General features: G+C 45.4%; 1 protein-coding gene across 36 annotated transcripts in view; it reads left to right on the top strand.

The window, feature by feature from the left end:
- The window catches only part of LOC139562325 (ankyrin-3-like), a 116,224-nt gene that overhangs the window by 57,897 nt on the left and 35,152 nt on the right, over positions 1–23,175 (top strand). For 28 of the 36 annotated variants that reach the window (XR_011672342.1, XM_071379951.1, XM_071379960.1 and 25 more), the window contains 14 exons: positions 2,056–2,154; positions 2,364–2,462; positions 2,936–3,034; positions 3,160–3,357; positions 5,334–5,432; positions 6,545–6,643; positions 11,920–12,117; positions 13,047–13,145; positions 13,892–13,990; positions 14,285–14,383; positions 14,815–14,910; positions 15,837–15,909; positions 16,138–16,194; positions 20,053–20,176. Coding sequence is in view for 35 of the 36 variants with exons in the window: in XM_071379951.1 (XP_071236052.1) it covers positions 2,056–2,154; positions 2,364–2,462; positions 2,936–3,034; positions 3,160–3,357; positions 5,334–5,432; positions 6,545–6,643; positions 11,920–12,117; positions 13,047–13,145; positions 13,892–13,990; positions 14,285–14,383; positions 14,815–14,910; positions 15,837–15,909; positions 16,138–16,194; positions 20,053–20,176 (1,538 nt within the window). In the remaining variant the exon portion in view is untranslated. Of the gene's footprint in view, positions 1–2,055; positions 2,155–2,363; positions 2,463–2,935; positions 3,035–3,159; positions 3,358–5,333; positions 5,433–6,544; positions 6,644–11,919; positions 12,118–13,046; positions 13,146–13,891; positions 13,991–14,284; positions 14,384–14,814; positions 14,911–15,836; positions 15,910–16,137; positions 16,195–18,507; positions 19,144–19,259; positions 19,500–20,052; positions 20,177–23,175 lie in introns of those variants that run through there. The other 8 variants (XM_071379949.1, XM_071379947.1, XM_071379945.1 and 5 more) reach the window with 3 other exon arrangements.

The following is a 23,175-nucleotide window of genomic DNA, read 5'->3' as shown; positions in this document are numbered from 1 at the left end:
TTTGCTATGAGACTCGAAATTGAGCTCAGGTGCATCCTGTTTCCATTGATCATCCTTGAGATGTTTCTACAACTTGATTGGAGTCCACCTGTGGTAAATTCAGTTAATTTGACAGGATTTGGTAAGGCACACACCTGTCTATATAAGGTCCCACAGTTGTCAGAGCATAAACCAAGCCATGAAGTCGAAGGAATTGTCCGTAGAACTCCGAGACAGGATTGTGTCGAGGCACAGATCTGGGGAAGGGTACCAAAACATTTCTGCAGCATTGACAGTCCCCAAGAACACAGTGACCTCCTCCATTCTTAAATAGAAGAAGTTGAAGTTTGGAACCACCAAGACTCTTCCTAGAGCTGGCCACCCGGCCAAACTTAGCAATCGGGGAAGAAGGGCCTTGGTCAGGGAGGTGACCAAGAACCCGATGGTCACTCTGACAGAGCTCCAGAGTTCCTCTGTGGAAATGGGAGAACCTTCCAGAAGGACAACCATCTCTGCAGCACTTCACCAATCAGGCCTTTATGGTAGAGTGGCCAGATGGAAGCCACTCCTCGGTAAAAGGCATGTCGTGGAAATTCCTGTAGAGGGACACTCGAAGTCAGTCTTAAATAAATCATCCTTTAGTTGTCATCAAGCTAGAGAGGTTCCAACCAACTCAATGCACCATAGTACACATGTTAATCAGAAGCTCTGCTTGGGCAGTCCCAGCAGTTGTCTTGTATACGGCTATACACAGACAAGTTATATTTGCATGATTTAGTAAATTAATTAATCATTACCGTTTTGTTTCATTCATTTGACTGACCAATACTGGTTCATAACATTTGACAAACCAACACCTCACGAGGCTTCTCCTCTCTAAGATGAGACCTTGAAACTGAGATATCTTTCGTTCTCAAAACAAGGTCTGGGCGTACTGCCAAATTGCAGATACTGATAAGTGAGGATTTGTTAAATCAGTCACTTGCATGAACACAGAATTTGATTATTAGAACACCACATGAATTTAACACAGAAATTAGTTATAAGAAAAGCACAAACATTAAAATTCCATTACAGGCATGTGGCAGCCTGCTTGGAGTTTGCCAAAAGGCATCTAAAGGACTCTCAGACCATGAGAAACAAAAATATGCTCCAGAGCACTCAGGACCTCAGACTGGGACGAAGGTTCACCTTCCAACAGGACAACGACCCTAAGCACACAGCCAAGACTACGCAGGAGTGGCTTCGTGACAAGTCTCTGAATGTCCTTGAGTGGCCCAGCCAGAGCCCGATCGAACATCTCTGGAGAGGCCTGAAAATAGCTGTGCAGCGACGCTCCCCATCCAACCTGACAGAGCTTCAGAGAATCTGCAGAGAAGAATGGGAGATACTCCCCAAATACAGGTGTGCCAAGCTTGTAGCGTCATACCCAAGAAGAGTCGAGGCTGTAATTATTGCCAAAGGTTCTTCAACAAAGTACTGAGTAATGGGTTTGAATACTTATGTAAATGTAATAATTTTTATTTTTATACATTTGCAAAAATGTCTAAAAACCTGTTTTTGCCTTGTCATTATGGGGTATTGTGTGTAGATTGATGAGGACATGTTTTTATTTAATCCATTTTAGAATAAGGCTGTAATGAAACAAAATGTGGAAAAAGGGAAAGGGTCTGAATACTTTCCGAATGCACTGTACATACTCCCTTCAAATGGCTTAGGTTTGATAATCTGCAGAGCTACGTTGTGTGTGTTTGAGAGTGTATGTGTGCGCGCCTGTGTGTATGTGTGTGTGTTTTGAGAGAAAAGACTGTCTTGGCACACATCACTAAGTATGTTGTCATGCTTTGTGGTGACTGAAACCATGGTTGTGGTGACTGAGGTTTACTGGCAAGAAGAAACTGTGTGGACCGTTGTAACACTATTGGGGCATAAAACTCAGTTAGGTTAACAATAAGATGTTCCTCTATCACATGTTTATACTACAGAAAAAATAGGGGTAAAAGGAAACTGCTGTTTTCCTTAGAAACTAAAACCTGTGCCAAAATACCTGAGGAGTTGAGTGGTTTTTGTTTATAGAACGGCTTCACCCCGCTTCACATCGCCTGCAAGAAGAACCGCTCCAAAGTGATGGAGCTGCTGCTGAAACACGGAGCATCGATCCAGGCTGTGACAGAGGTACTCTAGGGTTAGAGGGCTGGGCTGTGCCTGGGGTAACACAGGGCGTTAGGGGTAGGAAGAACAGACTGGGCTGGGAACTTCAAAGATCATAGACAACTATCATTTTATTTAGGTACAGCTGTGTGTTTCCCTTACTCTATGACATACTGTAGGTACAGCTGAACCCAGGCTATTGATTGTTGACTATCATTGTGATTTTCTTGCAGTCTGGACTCACTCCTATTCACGTGGCAGCTTTCATGGGACATGAGAACATTGTCAACTCACTGACGCATCACGGCGCTTCGCCCAACACCACCAACGTGGTAGGTGTTACACACTACACTCAGCTCTTCAGAAGTTAAACCCAAAACAATTAGCTAGTCAAAATAGAGTAATACATACCATGCAGGTTACGTGTGTGTGTGTGTGTGTGTGTGTGTGTGTGTGTGTGTGTGTGTGTGTGTGTGTGTGTGTGTGTGTGTGTGTGTGTGTGTGTGTGTGTGTGTGTGTGTGTGTGTGTGTGTGTGTGTGTGTGTGTGTGTGTGTGTGTGTGTGTGTGTGTGTTTTACTATCCTAGTGGGGACCAGAAGTCCTCACAAGGATAGTAAAACAAGAAGAATTTGGACAAGTGGGGACATTTCGCCTGTCCTCGTAAGGAAAAAGGCAATTTTAGGGTTTGGGGTTAAAGCTATGGTTAAGATTAGTTTTAGGGTTAGGGAAAATAGGATTTTGAATGGGAATCAATTGTTTGGTCCCCACAAGGATAGTAAAACAAACGTGTGTGTGTGTTTTCCAGAGGGGCGAGACAGCGCTGCACATGGCAGCCCGGGCGGGTCAGGCGGACGTGGTGCGATACCTGCTGCAGAATGGAGCTAAGGTGGAGACTAAGGCCAAGGTGAGCAGAGGTTAGGGGTCAGGGAGTCCTTCGTTGTCTAACTGGGCTGTGAAACGATGTGGTGTCACTTTTATTTACATTGTGAAGTGAATAGACAGAGTATAATAGTGTTTGTCTCCCTCCAGGACGACCAGACGGCGCTGCACATCTCCAGCCGGCTGGGGAAGGCCGACATCGTCCAGCAGCTGCTGCAGAGGGGGGCTTCTGCTAACGCTGCCACCACGTCAGGCTACACACCCCTCCACCTAGCTGCCCGCGAAGGGCACGAGGACGTAGCCGCCATGCTGCTGGACCAGGGTGCATCGCTGTCAGCCTCCACTAAGGTCAGTGTGATTGAGTTAGGGTCCAACCAGAAAATGAAAAGCCAGCACTCACAAATAAAGAATTACATGTATTATTATCAGTTCAACCATGGTGGTTTAGTCAGTTGATGATCAGCAGAGTCAGGCTAAGGACAGTGTGGATTGCACATTACTACTATTGATTGGAGAATAATAGTAATTTGAAGTCGCTGTTCCTCACCACTGGTGTTTCTTGTTAATTTCCTAAACCTTATCAGGATGAAAATGACAAGGAAGCTAATTTCCTTGCGCTTCCACACACATAATTGAGCTACAGATGTAGGATCTTATTTTGACCTATATTGTTACAGACAAATAATCCTGCAGCAACAGGATTATTTGAACATTAGTCCGTAATGTTGCTTGATCGGTGGTTAGGCTATTAGCTGGCCAAAAGTAGTCTACATGAAAGTGTAATACTGTTAATATAACCATATGTTAGTGTGGGTTTTCAGTGAATTTATGTAAATCACAAAGCTCATGCGGTGCAGGAAAATTCTCACCAACAAAAGAGTGATCAAATTAAGATCCTACATCTGTATGATCTTCTTGAAGGTCAAAGAAGAGTGTTTCGTAGACTTTGGGGAATTGGTGTGTGCGCATGTATAATGTGGCAGTGTATATTGCAGAAGGATGTCCTTGAAGGTGACACCCTGTCAGAGGAATAGATTAATGAAGGGTAAACCCCACTGTGCCTCTATCTCTCTCTCGCTCTCTCTCTCTCGCCCACTCTCTCTCACACTCTGTCTGTCTGTCTGTCTGTCTGTCTGTCTGTCTGTCTGTCTGTCTGTCTGTCTGTCTGTCTGTCTGTCTGTCTGTCTGTCTGTCTGTCTGTCTGTCTGTCTGTCTGTCTGTCTGTCTGTCTGTCTGTCTGTCTGTCTGTCTGTCTGTCTGTCTGTCTGTCTGTCTGTCTGTCTGTCTGTCTGTCTGTCTGTCTGTCTGTGTCTAAAACACACACTGTATATGAGGGGACAGTACCTTAGACAGCTGTCCAGAGAGATGACGTCAGGTCACAGCTGTCCAGTTGGTTGGCTGTGTTGGTACTGCACAGTACAGTGACTGCAGAGAGCACCAAACCGAACACACAGTCATTTTGTTCCATTTGGCTTTGTCAGTGTAACAACTTGTTTTAACAATAACACCATGGAGGATCGGAGGATCCTCTTTGGACCAAGAAGTAGAATACCTTTGGAGATGTTAGAAAATAAACAATGGCATCTGAAGAAAAGTTGACCAAAACGGGATATCAAAATCACATGGCAGTATGGAGCGTGAATTACGACATAAGGACAATTAGGCCAAACGTTGCTGTGTGTGAAATGGGAGTTATCTGTGGGAGTTCCACATCACTCTGGAAAATATGACCTAATGTCTTAAAATACTTTTCCTAACACAGAGGGACTTAACAAAGAGGGACGCCAAGATTAACATGATCACATTATGCGCTATCCTTTTATAGATGAGGAATAGGATATGAGAAACAGACTCAGTGACATATTCTCTCAGGGTGAAACATCCCACTGAGCAAGACAAACACCTTGTCCACCCACTATACTTTCTTTCACATGGCCATGAAGATAAAGTGAACGAGACCCTACTCTAAGATTATTTAACAGTGTCCCGTCCCGTCCTTTCCTGTTATTGAAAGGTTTGCAACGTTGCACAACCTTACACATCTTGAACGCTCTCAGCTCTCCTTTATAACAGATAGTGCTATCAGTTAGGTTAGAGCTACCCGGGATCCTTGGGATGTCCCTAACCTAAACCCTAAACTTAACCATAACCCTTACCTAACCTGAACCTTAACCGTTTTAAATTTAAACTTCAATGGAATGATGTCAGTGTTGGATGTCCCAAGAATACCATTTAGACTTTTCCCTGTCAGTTAGGTTGCCAGAGCAGCTCTGTTCTCCCTGGCTGTCTCAAGTTGATGATGTGTCTCCTGATGTCTTCTACAGAAAGGGTTCAGTCCTCTTCACGTGGCAGCCAAGTATGGGAAGATGGAAGTGGCCAGCCTGCTTCTTCAGAAGAGAGCAGCTCCGGATGCAGCTGGAAAGGTGGGATGTGGGAAGACGGCAACTCTTGAAATCCAATAACATTCGCTTGGCCATAGAATTAGAGTTGCTTCTAGTTCTATGAGATTGGTTGTGATGTTTGAGACAATATCATTCATTCTAATAGAGTGAGTGAAATAGTAGAGCTCCACCCTCCCCTCTCCTCTCTCTCTTCCACTCTCTCCTCCCCTCTCCCCTCCCCTCCACTCTTCCCTCCCCTCCTCCTCTCTCCCCCTCCCCTCTACTCTTCCCTCCCCTCCTCTCCACTCTCCCCTCCCCCCTCTGTTCGAATGGATGTCATACGTCATCCTGTGGGCCTTTGGCCTCCTTTCCTAGTCTCATCCCCGTCCCTCTGAAAAGGAACAGAACACTACTGAAGATAGAATGTAGGAGCTGCAGCTGGACTGAGGGAAATCACGACTTCTCTCAAGATGGCACAGCTTGCAGATGCTTTTCCTCCACTAAAACATTATGGCATGCACTCGTTCACCCTCTTCTAAGACACACAGATGCGTACAGACAGACACATACACACACACACACACACACACACACACACACACACACACACACACACACACACACACACACACACACACACACACACACACACACACACACACACACACACACACACACACACACATCATACTTATGAGGAGCCTACTGGTACTAATTATGTGTCAGATCAGTGTCTGTGTCCGTGTCCAGCCATCTGAAAGTGCTTTGTGGTTTAACAGTTCTTGGTGGTGTCACGCTAAAACAAGTCCCCATCTGATGGTGTATCCAAACTGCAGCAAAATAATATGCAGGCTGTCAGGCACACACAATAACATCATTCGGTTTCCAGGGTGCCTATGTCACTAGAAATAAAAAAAAATGTAGAAAATATTTCTGTTGAAGTGTTCTGCATTTTGCTAGTTGTGTGGATGCGCTGTAGATGGGCTTAATTCAGCGTTGTGTGCTCATTGGTGTCATGCTTAAACTGGTCCCCATCTGATTGGGTCCCATCGGCTCCATAGCTTTCCCTCCTGTTTTGTTTATGTTCTGGCTTCCTCCCTTGTGCTTTGGTGTTTGGGCTCCTTCTAACGTTGTGTTGTTTGTGTGTGTTTTAGAGTGGGCTAACTCCACTGCATGTAGCTGCTCACTACGATAATCAGAGAGTGGCTCTACTGCTTCTGGATCAGGGAGCATCGCCCCACGCCGCCGCCAAGGTACTTCACTCGGACACACACACAGTGTCATACACCGTGTGTCACACACACACACCAGATCAGGCATAATGTGACTAGTATCATACTGGTTTGGGTTTATTGATCTGATTAAAGCAGGCATGAGGTAGATTTTTGACCTTTTGGCCCATAGTACCAGCTGATAAACATTACGGTACCAGCTGATAACACACTGATTAACCATTAACTCATGTGTGTCTCTTATATGCTTTTTCTTTGTCTCTTGTCCTTGGCCTGTTTGGATTGGCTTAACTCTAAAGACAATTACTTTTTACTGAAGTGTGTACATCCTGTTTTAACCAACGAGGATGAGAGCAGAACAGGAGAGGATAGAAGTGATTTAACTTTCATTGCTGTCTTTCAAAGAAGAACCATGGATGTACTGTAGACTAGCCTAGTATGTGGTAGTGTGTCATAGGATTCAGTGCTCGTGTGTCATAGGATTCAGTGCTCGTGTGTCATAGGATTCAGTGCTCGTGTTTGATAGGATTCAGTGCTCGTGTGTCATAGGATTCAGTGCTCGTGTTTGATAGGATACAGTGCTCGTGTTTGATAGGATTCAGTGCTCGTGTGTCATAGGATTCAGTGCCCGTGTGTGATAGGATTCAGTGCTCGTGTTTGATAGGATTCAGTGCTCGTGTTTGATAGGATTCAGTGCTCGTGTGTCATAGGATTCAGTGCTCGTGTGTGAAAGGATTCAGTGCTCGTGTTTGATAGGATTCAGTGCTCGTGTGTCATAGGATTCAGTGCCCGTGTGTGATAGGATTCAGTGCTCGTGTTTGATAGGATTCAGTGCTCGTGTGTCATAAGATTCAGTGCTCGTGTTTGATAGGATTCAGTGCTTGTGTGTGATAGGATTCAGTGCTCGTGTGTGATAGGATTCAGTGCTCGTGTGTGATAGGATTCAGTGCTCGTGTGTGATAGGATTCAGTGCCCGTGTGTGATAGGATGCAGTGCTCGTGTTTGATAGGATTCAGTGTTCGTGTGTGATGGGATTCAGTGTTCGTGTGTGATAGGATTCAGCGCCCGTGTCTGATAGGATTCAGTGCCCGTGTGTGATAGGATTCAGTGCTCGTGTGAAAGGATTCAGTGCTCGTGTGTGATAGGATTCAGTGCTCGTGTGTGAAAGGATTCAGTGCTCGTGTGTGAAAGGATTCAGTGCTCGTGTGTGAAAGGATTCAGTGCTCGTGTGTGAAAGGATTCCGTGCTCGTGTGTGATAGGATTCAGTGCTCGTGTGTCATAGGATTCAGTGCCCGTGTGTGATAGGATTCAGTGCTCGTGTTTGATAGGATTCAGTGCTCGTGTTTGATAGGATTCAGTGCTCGTGTGTCATAGGATTCAGTGCTCGTGTTTGATAGGATACAGTGCTCGTGTTTGATAGGATTCAGTGCTCGTGTGTGATAGGATTCAGTGCCCGTGTGTGATAGGATTCAGTGCTCGTGTGTGAAAGGATTCAGTGCTCGTGTTTGATAGGATTCAGTGCTCGTGTGTCATAGGATTCAGTGCCCGTGTGTGATAGGATTCAGTGCTCGTGTTTGATAGGATTCAGTGCTCGTGTGTCATAAGATTCAGTGCTCGTGTTTGATAGGATTCAGTGCTTGTGTGTGATAGGATTCAGTGCTCGTGTGTGATAGGATTCAGTGCTCGTGTGTGATAGGATTCAGTGCTCGTGTGTGATAGGATTCAGTGCCCGTGTGTGATAGGATGCAGTGCTCGTGTTTGATAGGATTCAGTGTTCGTGTGTGAAAGGATTCCGTGCTCGTGTGTGATAGGATTCAGTGCTCGTGTGTGATAGGATTCAGTGCCCGTGTGTGATAGGATTCAGTGCTCGTGTGAAAGGATTCAGTGCTCGTGTGTGATAGGATTCAGTGCTCGTGTGTGAAAGGATTCAGTGCTCGTGTGTGAAAGGATTCAGTGCTCGTGTGTGAAAGGATTCAGTGCTCGTGTGTGAAAGGATTCCGTGCTCGTGTGTGATAGGATTCAGTGCTCGTGTGTGATAGGATTCAGTGCTCGTGTGTGAAAGGATTCAGTGCTCGTGTGTGAAAGGATTCAGTGCTCGTGTGTGAAAGGATTCCGTGCTCGTGTGTGATAGGATTCAGTGCTCGTGTGTGATAGGATTCAGTGCTCATGTGTGATAGGATTCAGTGCTCGTGTGTGATAGGATTCAGTGCTCGTGTGTGATAGGATTCAGTGCTCATGTGTGATAGGATTCAGTGCTCGTGTGTGATAGGATTCAGTGCTCGTGTGTGATAGGACTCAGTGCTAAGTCGACTGCTTCATACTGCTTTTTTCTCATGACTGTCACAGGCTTCTGTGTGGTCCAATAGAAAAGCATGGTAACTTAGTTACTGCTGTTGTTGAACCGCGTAACAATCAGACAAAGCTCTAAATGTGCCAGAGTGGACCATGCCCAGTGACTAGGGTCACCTTGTTGTTGGCTTGCGGTCTTACAGGCCCTGTTGTAGTGTTGAAATAATGCTCAGGTTGTCCAATCACATCCAATAAAAATGTCTTGAAATGGGAAACATTGAAACCTTGTAAAATCAATCTCCCCCCCACCCCCTCTCTCCTTCTATAAAGTTATGTTTGCAGGCTACAGTCGGTGTCTCTCGTCTACTTTCAGTGTGCCAGTGTTTTGGAAATAAACTAAATCTTCTCTTTGAGGCCTAGGCTTGGTGAGATGTGGAGATGCAGAGTTATAAGTCACATGACAGGAAACAGTCGATGTCTTTCACAGCTGCCTGTCCCTTTGTCTTCAGTCATGACAGACAGACGGACAGAGACAGACAGACGGACAGAGAAGGACAGAGACAAACAGACGGACAGAGACAGACAGACGGACAGAGACAGACAGACGGACAGAGACAGACAGACGGACAGAGACGGACAGAGACAGACAGACGGACAGAGACAGACAGAGACGGACAGAGACGGACAGATGGACAGACGGACAGAGACGGACAGAGACGGACAGAGACAGAGACAGACGGACAGACAGAGACGGACAGACAGAGACGGACAGACAGAGACGGACAGACAGAGACGGACAGACAGAGACGGACAGACAGAGACGGACAGACAGAGACGGACAGACAGAGACGGACAGACGGACGGACAGACAGACGGACAGAGACGGACAGACGGACAGACAGACAGACAGACAGACGGACAGACGGACAGACGGACAGAGACGGACAGACGGACAGACGGAGACGGACAGACAGACGGACAGACGGACGGACAGACGGACAGACAGACGGACAGACGGACAGAGACGGACGGCAAGATGGAAAACTGGAAAATTATACTGTCTGGAAAAGCTTTGTCAATGACCCAAAACAGTCATAGAATATAAAATCTGGTGTAATGCATGAAATCGTACTGTGTCAACTGTGGTATGATATGCTTGTTATCAAGGTATGAACTAATATTACAGAGGAATGGCTAAAGGCACATTTTCCCTGTTCTGGACTCCTTGCTCTGAGTTACCTTATTTCTTATATGACAGTTGAAGTAGGTGTCAAGAGCTTGTCTTGCTTTTCCACATCTGCCTACTGCCTCTACCCATGGTCTCAGCTTTGTAGAGATTTCTTAGGAGCAGTTATGCATTAAAGCTGTTAAAAATAATGTTTTAATCCCACAGGACTATTACACCCCCCCAAACCCCACCGCCCTGCACCCCCAGGACTATTACACCCCCACTGCCCTGCATCCCAGGACTTTTACACCTCCTACCGCCCTGCACACCCAGGACTATTACACCCCCACTGCCCTGCATCCCAGGACTTTTACACCCCCTACCACCCTGCACCCCCAGGACTATTACACCCCCACTGCCCTGCATCCCAGGACTTTTACACCCCCTACCACCCTGCACACCCAGGACTATTACACCCCCACCACCCTGCATCCCAGGACTTTTACACCCCCTACCACCCTGCACACCCAGGACTATTACACCCCCACTGCCCTGCATCCCAGGACTTTTACACCCCCAATGCCCTGCATCCCAGGACTTTTAGACCCCCTACCGCCCTGCAGACCCAGGACTTTTACACCCTCAATGCTCTGCATCCCAGGACTTTTACACCCCCACCGCCCTGCACCCCCAGGACTTTTACATGTCCACTGCCCTGCATCCCAGGACTTTTACACCCTCAATGCTCTGCATCCCAGGACTTTTACACCCCCACCGCCCTGCACCCCCAGGAGTTTTACATGTCCACTGCCCTGCATCCCAGGACTTTTACACCCCACTGCCCTGCATCCCAGGACTGCACCACACCATCTGCATCCCAGGACTATTACACCCCACTGCCCTGCATCCCAGGACTTAGCCCACTGCCCTGCATCCCAGGACTGTCCCAGGACTATTACACCCCACTGCCCTGCATCCCAGGACTATTACACCCCACTGCCCTGCATCCCAGGACTATTACACCCCCACTGCCCTGCATCCCAGGACTATTACACCCCCACTGCCCTGCATCCCAGAACTATTACACCCCACTGCCCTGCATCCCAGGACTATTACATCCCACTGCCCTGTATCCCAGGACTATTACACCCCACTGCCCTGCATCCCAGGACTATTACACCCCACTGCCCTGCATCCCAGGACTATTACACCCCACTGCCATGCATCCCAGGACTATTACACCCCACTGCCCTGCATCCCAGGACTATTACACCCCACTGCCCTGCATCCCAGGACTATTACACCCCACTGCCCTGCATCCCAGGACTATTACACCCCACTGCCCTGCATCCCAGGACTATTACACCCCCACTGCCCTGCATCCCAGGACTATTACACCCCCACTGCCCTGCATCCCAGGACTATTCATGGAGTTAAAGCCCCACTGTAGTGTCATACCGCCAGTGGAGCGCCACTAAAGATCCTCTCCAGGGAAACCCTTTGGGAATGTTAGGATGGATCCGGCTTTAACACCCAACCAAAGACTCTCTTTCTGCCTGCCTGGGACTTTTGTTGTTTAGTAGTGTGTGTCCAGTGAAGGGAGAAGAGGGTGAAACATGTTGTTTCTGTTAACCAAGGCCTTAAGCTAAACCATGCAACTAGCTAAGACTATGGGATGTTTACAGTGTACTGTGTGATATCATCTCTTTATCTAGAACCCTAATGAGGTCCCATACACATACATATCTGTAAAAATAATAGTAGTAGAATAGACTAGACTAGAATAGAGGACACATAGAGTGCTGAATACATTTTCTCTGTGTCTCTCTCTCCTCTCAGAATGGCTACACACCCCTCCACATAGCTGCCAAGAAGAACCAGATGGACATCGGGACCACCCTACTGGAGTACGGGGCGGACACCAACGCTGTGACCCGCCAGGGCATCAGCCCTGTTCACCTGGCTGCACAGGAGGGCAGTGTGGACCTGGTCTCTCTGCTGCTCACCAAGAACGCCAGCGTCAACATGGGCAACAAGGTAACACACACACTGTGTATACACAGCACAAACGGTTCACTGTACTACATTCACATAAACACATACACACACGCACACACCACAAACACACACTCTCACCTGGCCTCACAGGAGGGTTAACTTATGTGGAAATTATAATTGTATAACTCATAGGCCTTAAGACCATACATCATCAACACTGAAACGAACACACTCATACAGAATACTACTGTTCACATACACACATGCACAACCACAGACACATGTGTTACCAAAGGCGCATACACACACACCAATGGCCAGGCTGACTTAAGCCCACTGATATGAGCCTAGAGGGCCTGTGTCATCCTAATGAGTTGAAGGCAGATGACACTTCTCTGTATAGCGCCGTCTTTAGCATGGCGAATCAGACCACAGCTGTCTCTCATTTTCAAAAGGAGTTCAAAAGGAGCCGCTGGATTTACCAAGTCCTTTCAAAACAACCTCCTATCTAGCTAACTATCCCTGTGACTGTAAAAGCAACCTCCTATCTAGCTAACTATCCCTGTGACTGTAAAAACAACCTCCTATCTAGCTAACTATCCCTGTGACTGTAAAAACAACCTCCTATCTAGCTAACTATCCCTGTGACTGTAAAAACAACCTCCTATCTAGCTAACTATCCCTGTGACTCTTTAAAAACAACCTCCTATCTAGCTAACTATCCCTGTGACTCTTTAAAAACAACCTCCTATCTAGCTAACTATCCCTGTGACTCTTTAAAAACAACCTCCTATCTAGCTAACTGTCCCTGTGACTCTAAAAACAACCTCCTATCTAGCTAACTATCCCTGTGACTCTTTAAAAACAAATATGAATAATGAGCCATTGCTTTGACAAAGCTATGATACCCCCCCGGCATGGAAAATGAATTCTAAATGTGTGTGTGCGATTGCGCGTATCTCTTTCAGAGCGGTCTCACACCTCTCCACTTAGCGGCGCAGGAGGACAAAGTCAACGTGGCGGAAGTCCTGCTCAACCAGGGGGCGGACGTCGACCCCTCGACAAAGGTGAAGGTCATGCTGTTTCCACGGCAACCACAGGGAACAGACTGTACAGACTATCACAGTGAAAGACTGTGGGACAGAGAGATGCCCTTGATTTAAACTCTCCTTATCAATGATAGACCAGGGGTTGTATATGGTTAATTCATGTGTTTAGAATAGTGATAAAGACCCACAACACAATGAAGTTACAGACATAATGTATTGATGTTACGTGTGTGTATCTATTGTCTCCACCATTCTATACACTGGTCGATAAAATGTTGAAGGAAAGATAAACACCTGCTCCCACACACACTTGGCTGCAGCACTGTGTTCTCAGGTGTGGGATGAATAAAGGATTAGAAGACACCTGAGTGGCAGGTGTTTGTGTCTGTATGTGCGTCACTACCAGTAACCTCCCCTGCTTGATGCAGCAGACTGCCCATCGGCTGCTCACGTTCACTAGACAGGGACACAGACAGAGAGAGATCTGCAGTAGCACAAGGTTACACACTGTGTTGTGCTGGCAGCACACTGGTTTATAGCCAAGGCTGTTCATTCATTCATATTTTCTCTCAGGTGTCTCTATTAGAGAAGTGTTATGAAGTTCTTGTTGTATAATAGGATTTTTGTGTCACACTTGTGTAAATGTAATGTTAGTTACTTCCTGGTCACACAAGGGCTGTGATGTCACAGGACGAGAAGTAACAAGCTCACATCTTCCTTTCTTCTCTCTCTCTCTCTCTGTCCCTTGCCCTTGGGTAAAACAGATGGGATACACTCCGCTGCATGTGGCTTGTCACTATGGCAACGTCAAGATGGCAGACTTCCTCATACAGAACCAGGCCAGAGTTGATGACAAAACAAAGGTAAACAACTGAAAGTCTGTCCCATGTGGTGTTCATGTGAGCTGAGCTTATTTACCTTTGTCAGTTTGTGTGTTTCTCGCTGGCTCTCGCTAGCACTCTCTTTGTTTTGGTACCACTCCCTCCTTCCCTCTGTCCCTCTCTCCCTCCGTCACTCTCTTGCTATCCTCCTGTTTATATTTTCTCCTTCATGTTTTCACTTTGCACCTCCTTTCCCCACTCCCCTCAATTTCTCTCCATCTCGTTCTTCCTCTCACTATCATCCCTCCCTCTCGTTCTCTCTGTCGCTGTCTGCAGAACGGCTACACGCCCCTCCACCAGGCGGCGCAGCAGGGCCACACCCACATCATCAACCTGCTGCTGCAGCACGGAGCCTCTGCCAATCAGCTGACCGTGGTGAGTGAGGCATGATGGGAAAACCTGCTGTCTCAGCAGCTCTCTTCCAGAGGCCTGGATCAGCAGGGCTACACAGAGCAGCAGGACACATACAATAGTATACAGTACATACATAGTAATGGAGACACACACACACACACACACACACACACACACACACACACACACACACACACACACACACACACACACACACACACACACACACACACACACACACACACACACACACACACACTAAAAACAGACTTCTACACAGAAACACACACACATACATATACAGTATCATTGTACATTCACAAAGCACAGAAATACACACCCACACACAGCACTAAATACACCCCCACATACAGCACTAATGTTGCCACACTAACAGAGTAAAAACAAACACATATTACAACCTACATCATTTCTTTCCCCCCTCTTCGCAGAACGGGAGCACAGCCTTGTCCATCGCCTGTCGTCTTGGTTACATCTCAGTGGTGGACACTCTCAGGCCAGTGACTGATGAGAATCTAACCTCTGTGGTAAGACGCCATGCCATGAATGTCTCTCTGTCTGTCTGTCATTGGTCTGTATATTTATGTTTCTGTAGGTTTGTTTGTCTGTCTGTCTGCCTGCTCGTCTATGTATTTTCATGTGGACCAGTGGGGCCTAGCCCCAATGTTACAGCTTGTCTTTGTCCAGTGAATATTGCTTCTCGTGCTCAATTTGACTGTAACTCATGAAATGGACAGTCCACTCACCTGGCATGAACACAGGCCTTTATCTCAACTGACACCGCAGCGGTGGAAGACTTGATTTGTGTTCCATTGCTGTACAGGTAGTAGGTGTTGATCACAGGTTCACACACCCAAACAGTAGGCCGGGTACCACTCTTGAGGCAGTTTGCAGTACATAACACACAAGCAGAGATCAGCATGCTATGGTGACGCAAAGCAAACGGTCGATTTGCATTCCTAGTGGTTGAAAAAACATGCCAATGCAGACTAGTGGTCCGTCTCCATGTACAGTATGTGTTTCTGTCATCTGACCATGTGCTTGCAGTTCACTGACCTTGTGTGTGTATCTGTGTGTGGGGATCTGAAAGTACATAGTAAATGAATAAACAGTTGTTTATTCCTCTGATGACATGGGGCCGAATCCTAACATGAGGTGTGCACATTGTGTACAACTCAAACCATGACATCACTGGATGAGTTACTGTATGCGTATCTCAAATTAGTACTTGGCCCTGAAACGGTATACAAGAGTAACTGCATGTGATTCCAGGAATGTTCTCTCACATGCTTAACTGTGTGAAAAGCACAGGTTGAATATCCTGTTGCTCCTCAAATAGATTTGTCGACGTGTCAGGAGGGATTTAATAATAGTGACACCCAGGGCCAATCAGGGGCCACTGGGCACAGTAGCATTCATCTGCATTATTCATGTCGGACTCTTTTATCAACAGACTGCGACAGAAAAACACAAAATGAACATCCCCGAGACCATGAACGAGTTTCTGGACATGTCTGACGATGAAGGTATGAGTATAAGTGGTTGATATGACTGTATCAAAACTTCGCTTATAACCTAAGCCGTGCATTACCCCATAAGCTGACAGTGAGTTGACCGATTGGGGTTAACCTGTGTTTTGTGTATTCAAGGCATGTGATTCATATAGTATGCGTTGCTGCATCTCATATTAGTGAAAGTGTGCCATTTGATGCCTTATTAATATTCCATTAACTGTATGTATTCAAATCACACAGCTAAGGCTAATGCGCCGGAAATTCTCAATGACGACTGTATTTCAGATGTTGACGAAGGTATTTGCCCCATTTTTCTACGCAGTAGTTTTGTTTTTGTTTCACTCTTTTCACGTAACCCCATTCCTTCACCTGCACCTCACCTGTTGGAAAGCTAACCATCTCGCCATCATTGCTGATACGCTGCTTCACTGACTGTCCGCTGTTGCTAGGAGTTTGTCTGGCAATCTGGAACACGCTAGCCAGAACCCACCTCTTTCTCTCTGCTTCCTACACTGAAATGCAGCTTTCTCTGAGTATCTTGTTTGATCCACATATCAGTAGTTGATGTCACCAAATGTAAATCAGCAGAGAATGTAAGCCTCGGACACAAATTACATTTGTGTTTGAGCTTTTGGACTTTTATTTTGCTTGCGATAAGATACTGTTTGTTTGGTGTGACTTATCCACAGTCATTCTGGTTACACTGCATGTAGCTAAGTATTCAAGCCCTAGAGCAATTTGTGCTTTGAGGGACAGGCCTTCCTTTTACATTTTGTTTTTATTTTTACATATTAGTCATTTAGCAGTCATTGTACAGTTAGTGCATCTTAAGACAGCTAGGTGGGACAAACACATATCACAGGCATAGTAAGTACACTTTTCCTCAATAAAGTAGCTATCAGCAATGTCAGAGCTAGAAAAGGGGAAAAAAGTGAGAGTGTCAGTTTACAAGCCTTTTTGGGGGGGGGGTTCTGTGGGGTTATTGAAGAGACTCTTTGAAGAGGTAGGGTTTCTGGTGTTTTCAGAAGATGGGCTTCCTACTGTAGTAAAGCTGAGTTTCTCCACATTCATTATGGTGCTTTTAACTTTGTTGCCAAAATACCATGCATGGTAGTTACATGGTATTTCAATATCTTGGGTAAAAATACAGTAATAAATTACTATACATTACTTGTAACTACACAGTTACACTACTTGTAACTAGTAAAGTGTGTGGGACAAGTGTTGCTACAGGTTACCGATCTCAAGTTGCACTCTTATGCTGGCTGTTTGAATACCAATGTATGAGTAGTTGTCAGGAAAAACGTTGTTATTCATTGCTTCAAAAACACTGGGTGACAACTGAAATGCACTGAAAAAAAGTGAAATCTAAGCAAGCCTAAATAGCTTATATTGAGTGATAATTAGTTTTTTTCTTACCAAGCTAAATTATCCAATGTCATTGGCTGTTAATATTTATTTATTTTATCTTAAAAAAGGCTTAATACAAGAAATGTATCTTATTTCAAGATATTTTTCAAGATATTTTACCTTAATACCTTTTTTTATTTTTTATTTAACCTTTTTAACTAGGCGGGACAATAAGACAATATAAGATATTTAGTCTTGCTTAGATTTCACTTTTTTGCCGTGCATTTCAGTTGTCACCCAGTGTTTTGGAAGCAGTTAACGGACACTACTGTAAAATGGATACATTGGTCCATGGAGTGTTGCTTAGGTAACTGTAGAGAGGGGTGTGGAGTTTCTGTGTCAGATGATACTGCTGGACTCAACAAGTTCCACACACTCACCTGCTGACTGATCAGAGATGGTGCTTACTGTGTCTACATCAGGGCTGATAAACACACACTGCAATGTTTACTGCTCTCCATGTTCAATGCTTTCCACATTGTAATGGCCTCTCATACAATACTGTAATGCTATAATCAAATTGGTAACAAATAGTTTACCTCATGTCAGCTGTTGAGGTTATCCTCACAGTTTACTACATTGCTATATGGCCTTAGGTGTAAGATTGACAGAGGCAGATATGGTCCCGTGTGGCTCAGTTGGTAACGCATGGCGCTTGCAATGCCAGGGTTGTGGGTTTGATTCCCATGGGGGACCAGTACATAAAAGCACAAAAATGTATGCACTCACTACTGTAAATGGCTCTGGATAAGAGCATCTGCTAAATGATGAAACATGTAATGTAAACTCTATGCTGAAAACCTATCCTCTGGGAATGTGTCATTGACAGTCTTACTGAAAATGGTGTTACATCTGACCATGCATTACACCAGTAATCTGTCCACAGTGCATGCCATCTCTCAGTCACCTTATGGAGGGCAATCCAATTGGCCATGACAGGTCACTCCTGTCCTGCTGTAGTCAGAGTGCAGTGGCACGCTGATCCCACTAAGCATTCCTTAGATCACCATGTCTAAAAGAGATCACTAGTCATGATTTTAGAGGAGTAATGGTTTATGGAGGTATATGTAGGCTACTTTCTTTGAGAGACAAAAAGATGAACCAATTATCCATTTTGGGGGGCAGTTTTGGTCCACCCATTTGGATTGCAGCCAGATTTCCACTGTCCACCCCCCTCCCCAGGAAAAAACCTAGTGGGTTGTTCTTCAAAGACTCTTTCTCAGTTCAGTCTCCCCAAACTGTTTATCCTGTGTCCTAAAATAAGTATTTGTTTACATTCTGGATTACACTCAGATTACTGCGCAACAGACAAACCACAAACATTATTCAAACGCGACCTCTCTATCCCTCTGCCACTGTGTTTTCGTTGCAATTCAGCCTGAATTGACGAAGATGCTATCCGGACTCTCCAAATCTAATGATATGAGCTTTAGTTGAGCCGAAAAGCAAAGAAACCTCTTATCGCGAATTTAAATGGCTTCTACTTTTACTCAGGGATGTGCTCTACCCGGAAAACTCCGCATAGTTTAAACTTTGTTTGCAGCAAGAGACGGAACGGCAGCGGCAGAGGTGCAGTCAGTCCCTGCACTAGCAACAATTGCAGCAGTTACAGTAGGCTTTCGGACAGTCCCTGGCTGGAAGGAAGGACAGACAAACGGGACAGTTCGATTTCGAGTTCTTTCAGCCGCAACCACATGAATGGATTGGATTTTTTTTTACGCCTCTCGTCTCTCTCTGGATTTATTGGTGGGAGTTAACTGTTCTGCAGATAATTGGAAAATAAAGACAAACACGGGAATATAATAAGAGTGTTGACGGACATGGCTGTTTTTCTATGTAAGTCATAAAGGCCATATTTATGGAGAAGTGTTGTCGAATGGAGGTGATACAGGGAACTGGTGCATAAAGCCATTTCGTACGCAATCGAGTTATTGTAGGCTACAGGGTAGCTGAGGCGGGAGAGAGCCGTGTGAGTGAGAGAGCTGGGAGAGGGGAGAAGAGAATCGCTTGCTTGCTATGACGTACAGTATAGCCTTCAGTACTGCATTGGCTTTGAAAAACATTACTCACCTTTTGACGTTCTACAGTCAGTGTGTGAAAGCGAGCGTGTTTGAAGGAACCAGTGTTGCAATGTAGCAAAAAGCTGTAACGACATTGTAGCCCATCCGAGCAAAAGTGCGGCATTATCTGAGGTACTGGGGCTGCCGGGGGAGGGGCTGCGGTGGAAGATTGATGTGTTGCAGGCTGGGGTCGGTCAGAAGGGGGAAAGGGGATACATTGTCGCGGCAAGGATTGCTGTTTTTTTTCACCTTGATAATCTAGGTGCTCTTGCTGCTTGAGTTCTGCTAGCGTTTAATTACACCCAGCGCTTTTTGTGTCAATACAAACTGCGTTTGGTTTTACTGGACAGAAGAGCTATGCTGCAAGTAGCTTTTGTCTATCTCCAAGCTAGTGGACTTCGTTAGCCTATGAATAGATTGTAACGGATTTATTACCATGTCATTCATTTCAAGTAGCCTAGACCTATGAGTGTTGATGCTGCTATTTAGCTTCACTATAGCCCAATGAGTAGCCTACCAACTGAGCATAGGGCCTAGTACTCTGGCCCACTAGTTATCAGAGTGACACTGATGAATTATCCGAGGCCTGTTATAATGAAGTGGTGGTAAGATTTTTCTAGGAGTACTGCAACACTCTTCTTGCTCGGATTGCCTTTGAAGTAATGATTGGGGACTTTTCCACCAGGTGAGGATGCAATGACCGGCGACACTGACAAATATCTGCGGCCCCAGGACCTCAAGGAGCTGGGGGACGACTCTCTTCCACAGGAGGGCTACATGGGGTTCAGCATAGGAGTCCGCTCAGCGAGGTATGTGACACTATTATGACATTATATGCTCTTGACCGCGATGTCATGTTTGGCATTGCCAGTGCGTTTGTTTATCCTATACACACAGGTTTAAGATGTGCTGATATGTTGATGATACTGTATGGGAGCAGTGAAATTGTAACAAGTTGTGGTGAGTTAAGTGTCCTTCATAGAAACATATGTTATGAAGATGTAATAGATATGTTATTACCACTTGGTTCAGCATGACATCATGATTCAGCAGTTTGAGTATTTTACGGGCCATAGAATGACTATTGATCAACGTCACTGATACCTACACGTATACATATTGCCTTTGGTCAGATATGTATACGTTTTTGCCCACTACAGTATTCAAAGAGAGGATGACCAGCTGTAGGCTAAGAGTTGAGTACCCAGTAGAAAACTGGCAAGCTTGGGAGAAAATACATAATCACATTAGATGAGTATTGTATAACCCACAGCACATCATTGGCCATCTATTGTGGAGCCCCTGACAGCTGGCAAATGCATGGGGAGGGTCGACTGACTAAAAACAACGACGGTGTCAGGCAGCAGCACACTATGGGGGAAAAACTGCCTAAAACAGAACCACTGTTTTACAAATCAAGAAAGAGGAGTTAGATGAGATTTTAGGCTATAATGGATGGTGTGAGTTTGTTTAACACATAATTTCAATATAAAGCGTGAACTCATTTCAGCTGTTCCTGGTTTGATGAATCAAGTCCGGGTGTTTGAATAAGGCTGTGTCACTTTTATCATCTCTAGAGAAGCTTTCGGAAGTTCATGTCACCAATTCCCAAAGCCATGTGACAAATGTATTGACGGCTGCTTAGTCAGTAAAAGTTAGTGATGATGTCTAAATCAAGGACTTTCTCTGATAACGTTTTGCATCTATAAACTATGTTACCATGTACTATCCTGTATACTGTGCTATGATACACCTGTGTCATTATGCTGTTATTTGAATCGCAAAGTAAACTGGTTGAATATGTGTGGTGAAAAGATATTGCTGACATGATTCTTTGCAGTGCTGGAAATGTTCTGCTTTTGTATTGATTGGTTAATGTATGGTACCGAGCAGCTGCTTTCTTTTCCCCTTACCTTTCTGTTCATGACATTGGCCTTGCATGGTTTGCTCTCGGACTGGGCCACACACTAGTCTATACACACACACATACATTCGTAAACTATTCAGACCCCTTCTCTTTTTCTACATTTTGTTACGTTACAGCCTTATTCTAAAATTGATTAAATAAATAAAAAATGTACATAAGTATTTAACCCCTTTGCTATGAGACTCAAAATTGAGCTCAGGTGCATCCTGTTTCCATTGATCATCCTTGAGATGTTTCTACAACTTGATTGGAGTCATTGGACATGATTTGGAAAGGCACACACCTGTCTATATAAGGTCCCACAGTTGACAGTGCATGTCAGAGCAAAAACCAAGCCATGAGGTCGAAGGAATTGTCCGTAGAGCGCCGAGACAGGATTGTGTTGAGGCACAGATCTGGGGAACAGTACCCAAAAAATGTCTGGAGCCTCCATCATTCTTAAATGGAAGAAGTTTGAAACCACCAAGACTCTTCCTAGAGCTGGCTGCCCGGCCAAACTGCGCAATCGGGGGAGAAGGGCCAAGAACCCAATGGTCACTCTGACAGAGCTCCAGAGATCCTCTGTGGAGATGGGAGAACCTTCCAGAGGGACAACAATCTCTGCAACACTCCACCAATTAGGTCTTTATTGTAGAGTGGCCAGACGGAAGCCACTCCTCAGTTAAGGCACATGAAAGCCCGCTTGGAGTTTGCAAAAAGGCACCTAAAGGACTCTCAGACAATGAGAAACAAGATTTTCTGGTCTGATGAAACCAAGATGTGACGCTTGGCATTCAGGCCAAAGGGTTCAGTCTGAAGGAAACCTGGCACCATCCCTACGGTGAAGTATGGTGGTGGCAGCATCATGTTGTGGGGATGTTTTTCAGCGGCAGGGACTGGGACACTAGTCAGGATCGAGGGAAAGTTGAATGGAGCAAAGTACAGAGAGATCCTTGATGAATACCTGCCCCAGAGCGCTCAGGACCTCAGACTGGGGCCAAGGTTCACCTTCCAACAGGACAACAACCCTAAGCACACAGCCAAGACAACGCAGGAGTGGCTTGGGTACATGTCTCTGAATGTCCTTGAGTGGCCCAGCCAGAGCCCGGACTTGAACCCAATCGAACATCTCTGGAGAGACCTGAAAATAGCTGTGCAGCGACGCTCCCCATCCAACCTGACAGAGGTTGAGAGGATCTGCAGAGAAGAATGGGAGAAACTCTCCAAATACAGGTGTGCCAAGCTTGTAGCATCATACCCAAGAAGACGATGCTGTAATAGCTGCCAAAGGTGCTTAAACAAAGTACTGAGTAAATAGTCTGAATACTTGTGTAAATGTGATATTTCATTTTTCTATATATATTTTTTTATAAATGTGCAAAAATTTCTAAAAGCTGTTTTTGCTTTGTCATTATGGGGTATTGTGTGTTGATTGATGATGGGGGGGGGGGCAATTTAATCAATTTTAGAATAAGACTGTTTACGTAACAAAATGTGCAGAAAGTCAAAGGGTCTGAATACTTTCCGAATGCAGACACACTTTCCGACACAGACACAGAAAGAAAAGAAAGAAAGACTATAAGCCCAGGCTTGGAGCATACCCCATGCAAAAGCAGAGCATCGATGTCACATAAAAATAAAAACACCTCTCTGCTTGGACGTTTTCAAAATGCTTTGCTCTTCACCACTCTCTTCTACTTTCCTTTTTTTTCTTTCTTGCACTCTCTGTTTCTCACTCTAGCCCTAGGATCAGGTAAGAGCAGAAAGCACATTTCACCAAACATATTTCCCTCCCCTGACTCATCCTCTGTGCGTTGTGACTCCATGAACCATAGTCAGTCTTTCTGGTATACTTTCTCTTGAGTTTTTTGGTGACTTTATTTGGGAAACCTTTTTCGAGCT

This window comes from Salvelinus alpinus, chromosome 32 (genome assembly GCF_045679555.1).
Source record: "Salvelinus alpinus chromosome 32, SLU_Salpinus.1, whole genome shotgun sequence".
Classification (NCBI taxonomy): domain Eukaryota; kingdom Metazoa; phylum Chordata; class Actinopteri; order Salmoniformes; family Salmonidae; genus Salvelinus; species Salvelinus alpinus.
The sequence above is the reverse complement of the archived record's forward strand: the minus strand, read 5'-3'. Positions and strand labels throughout refer to the sequence as shown.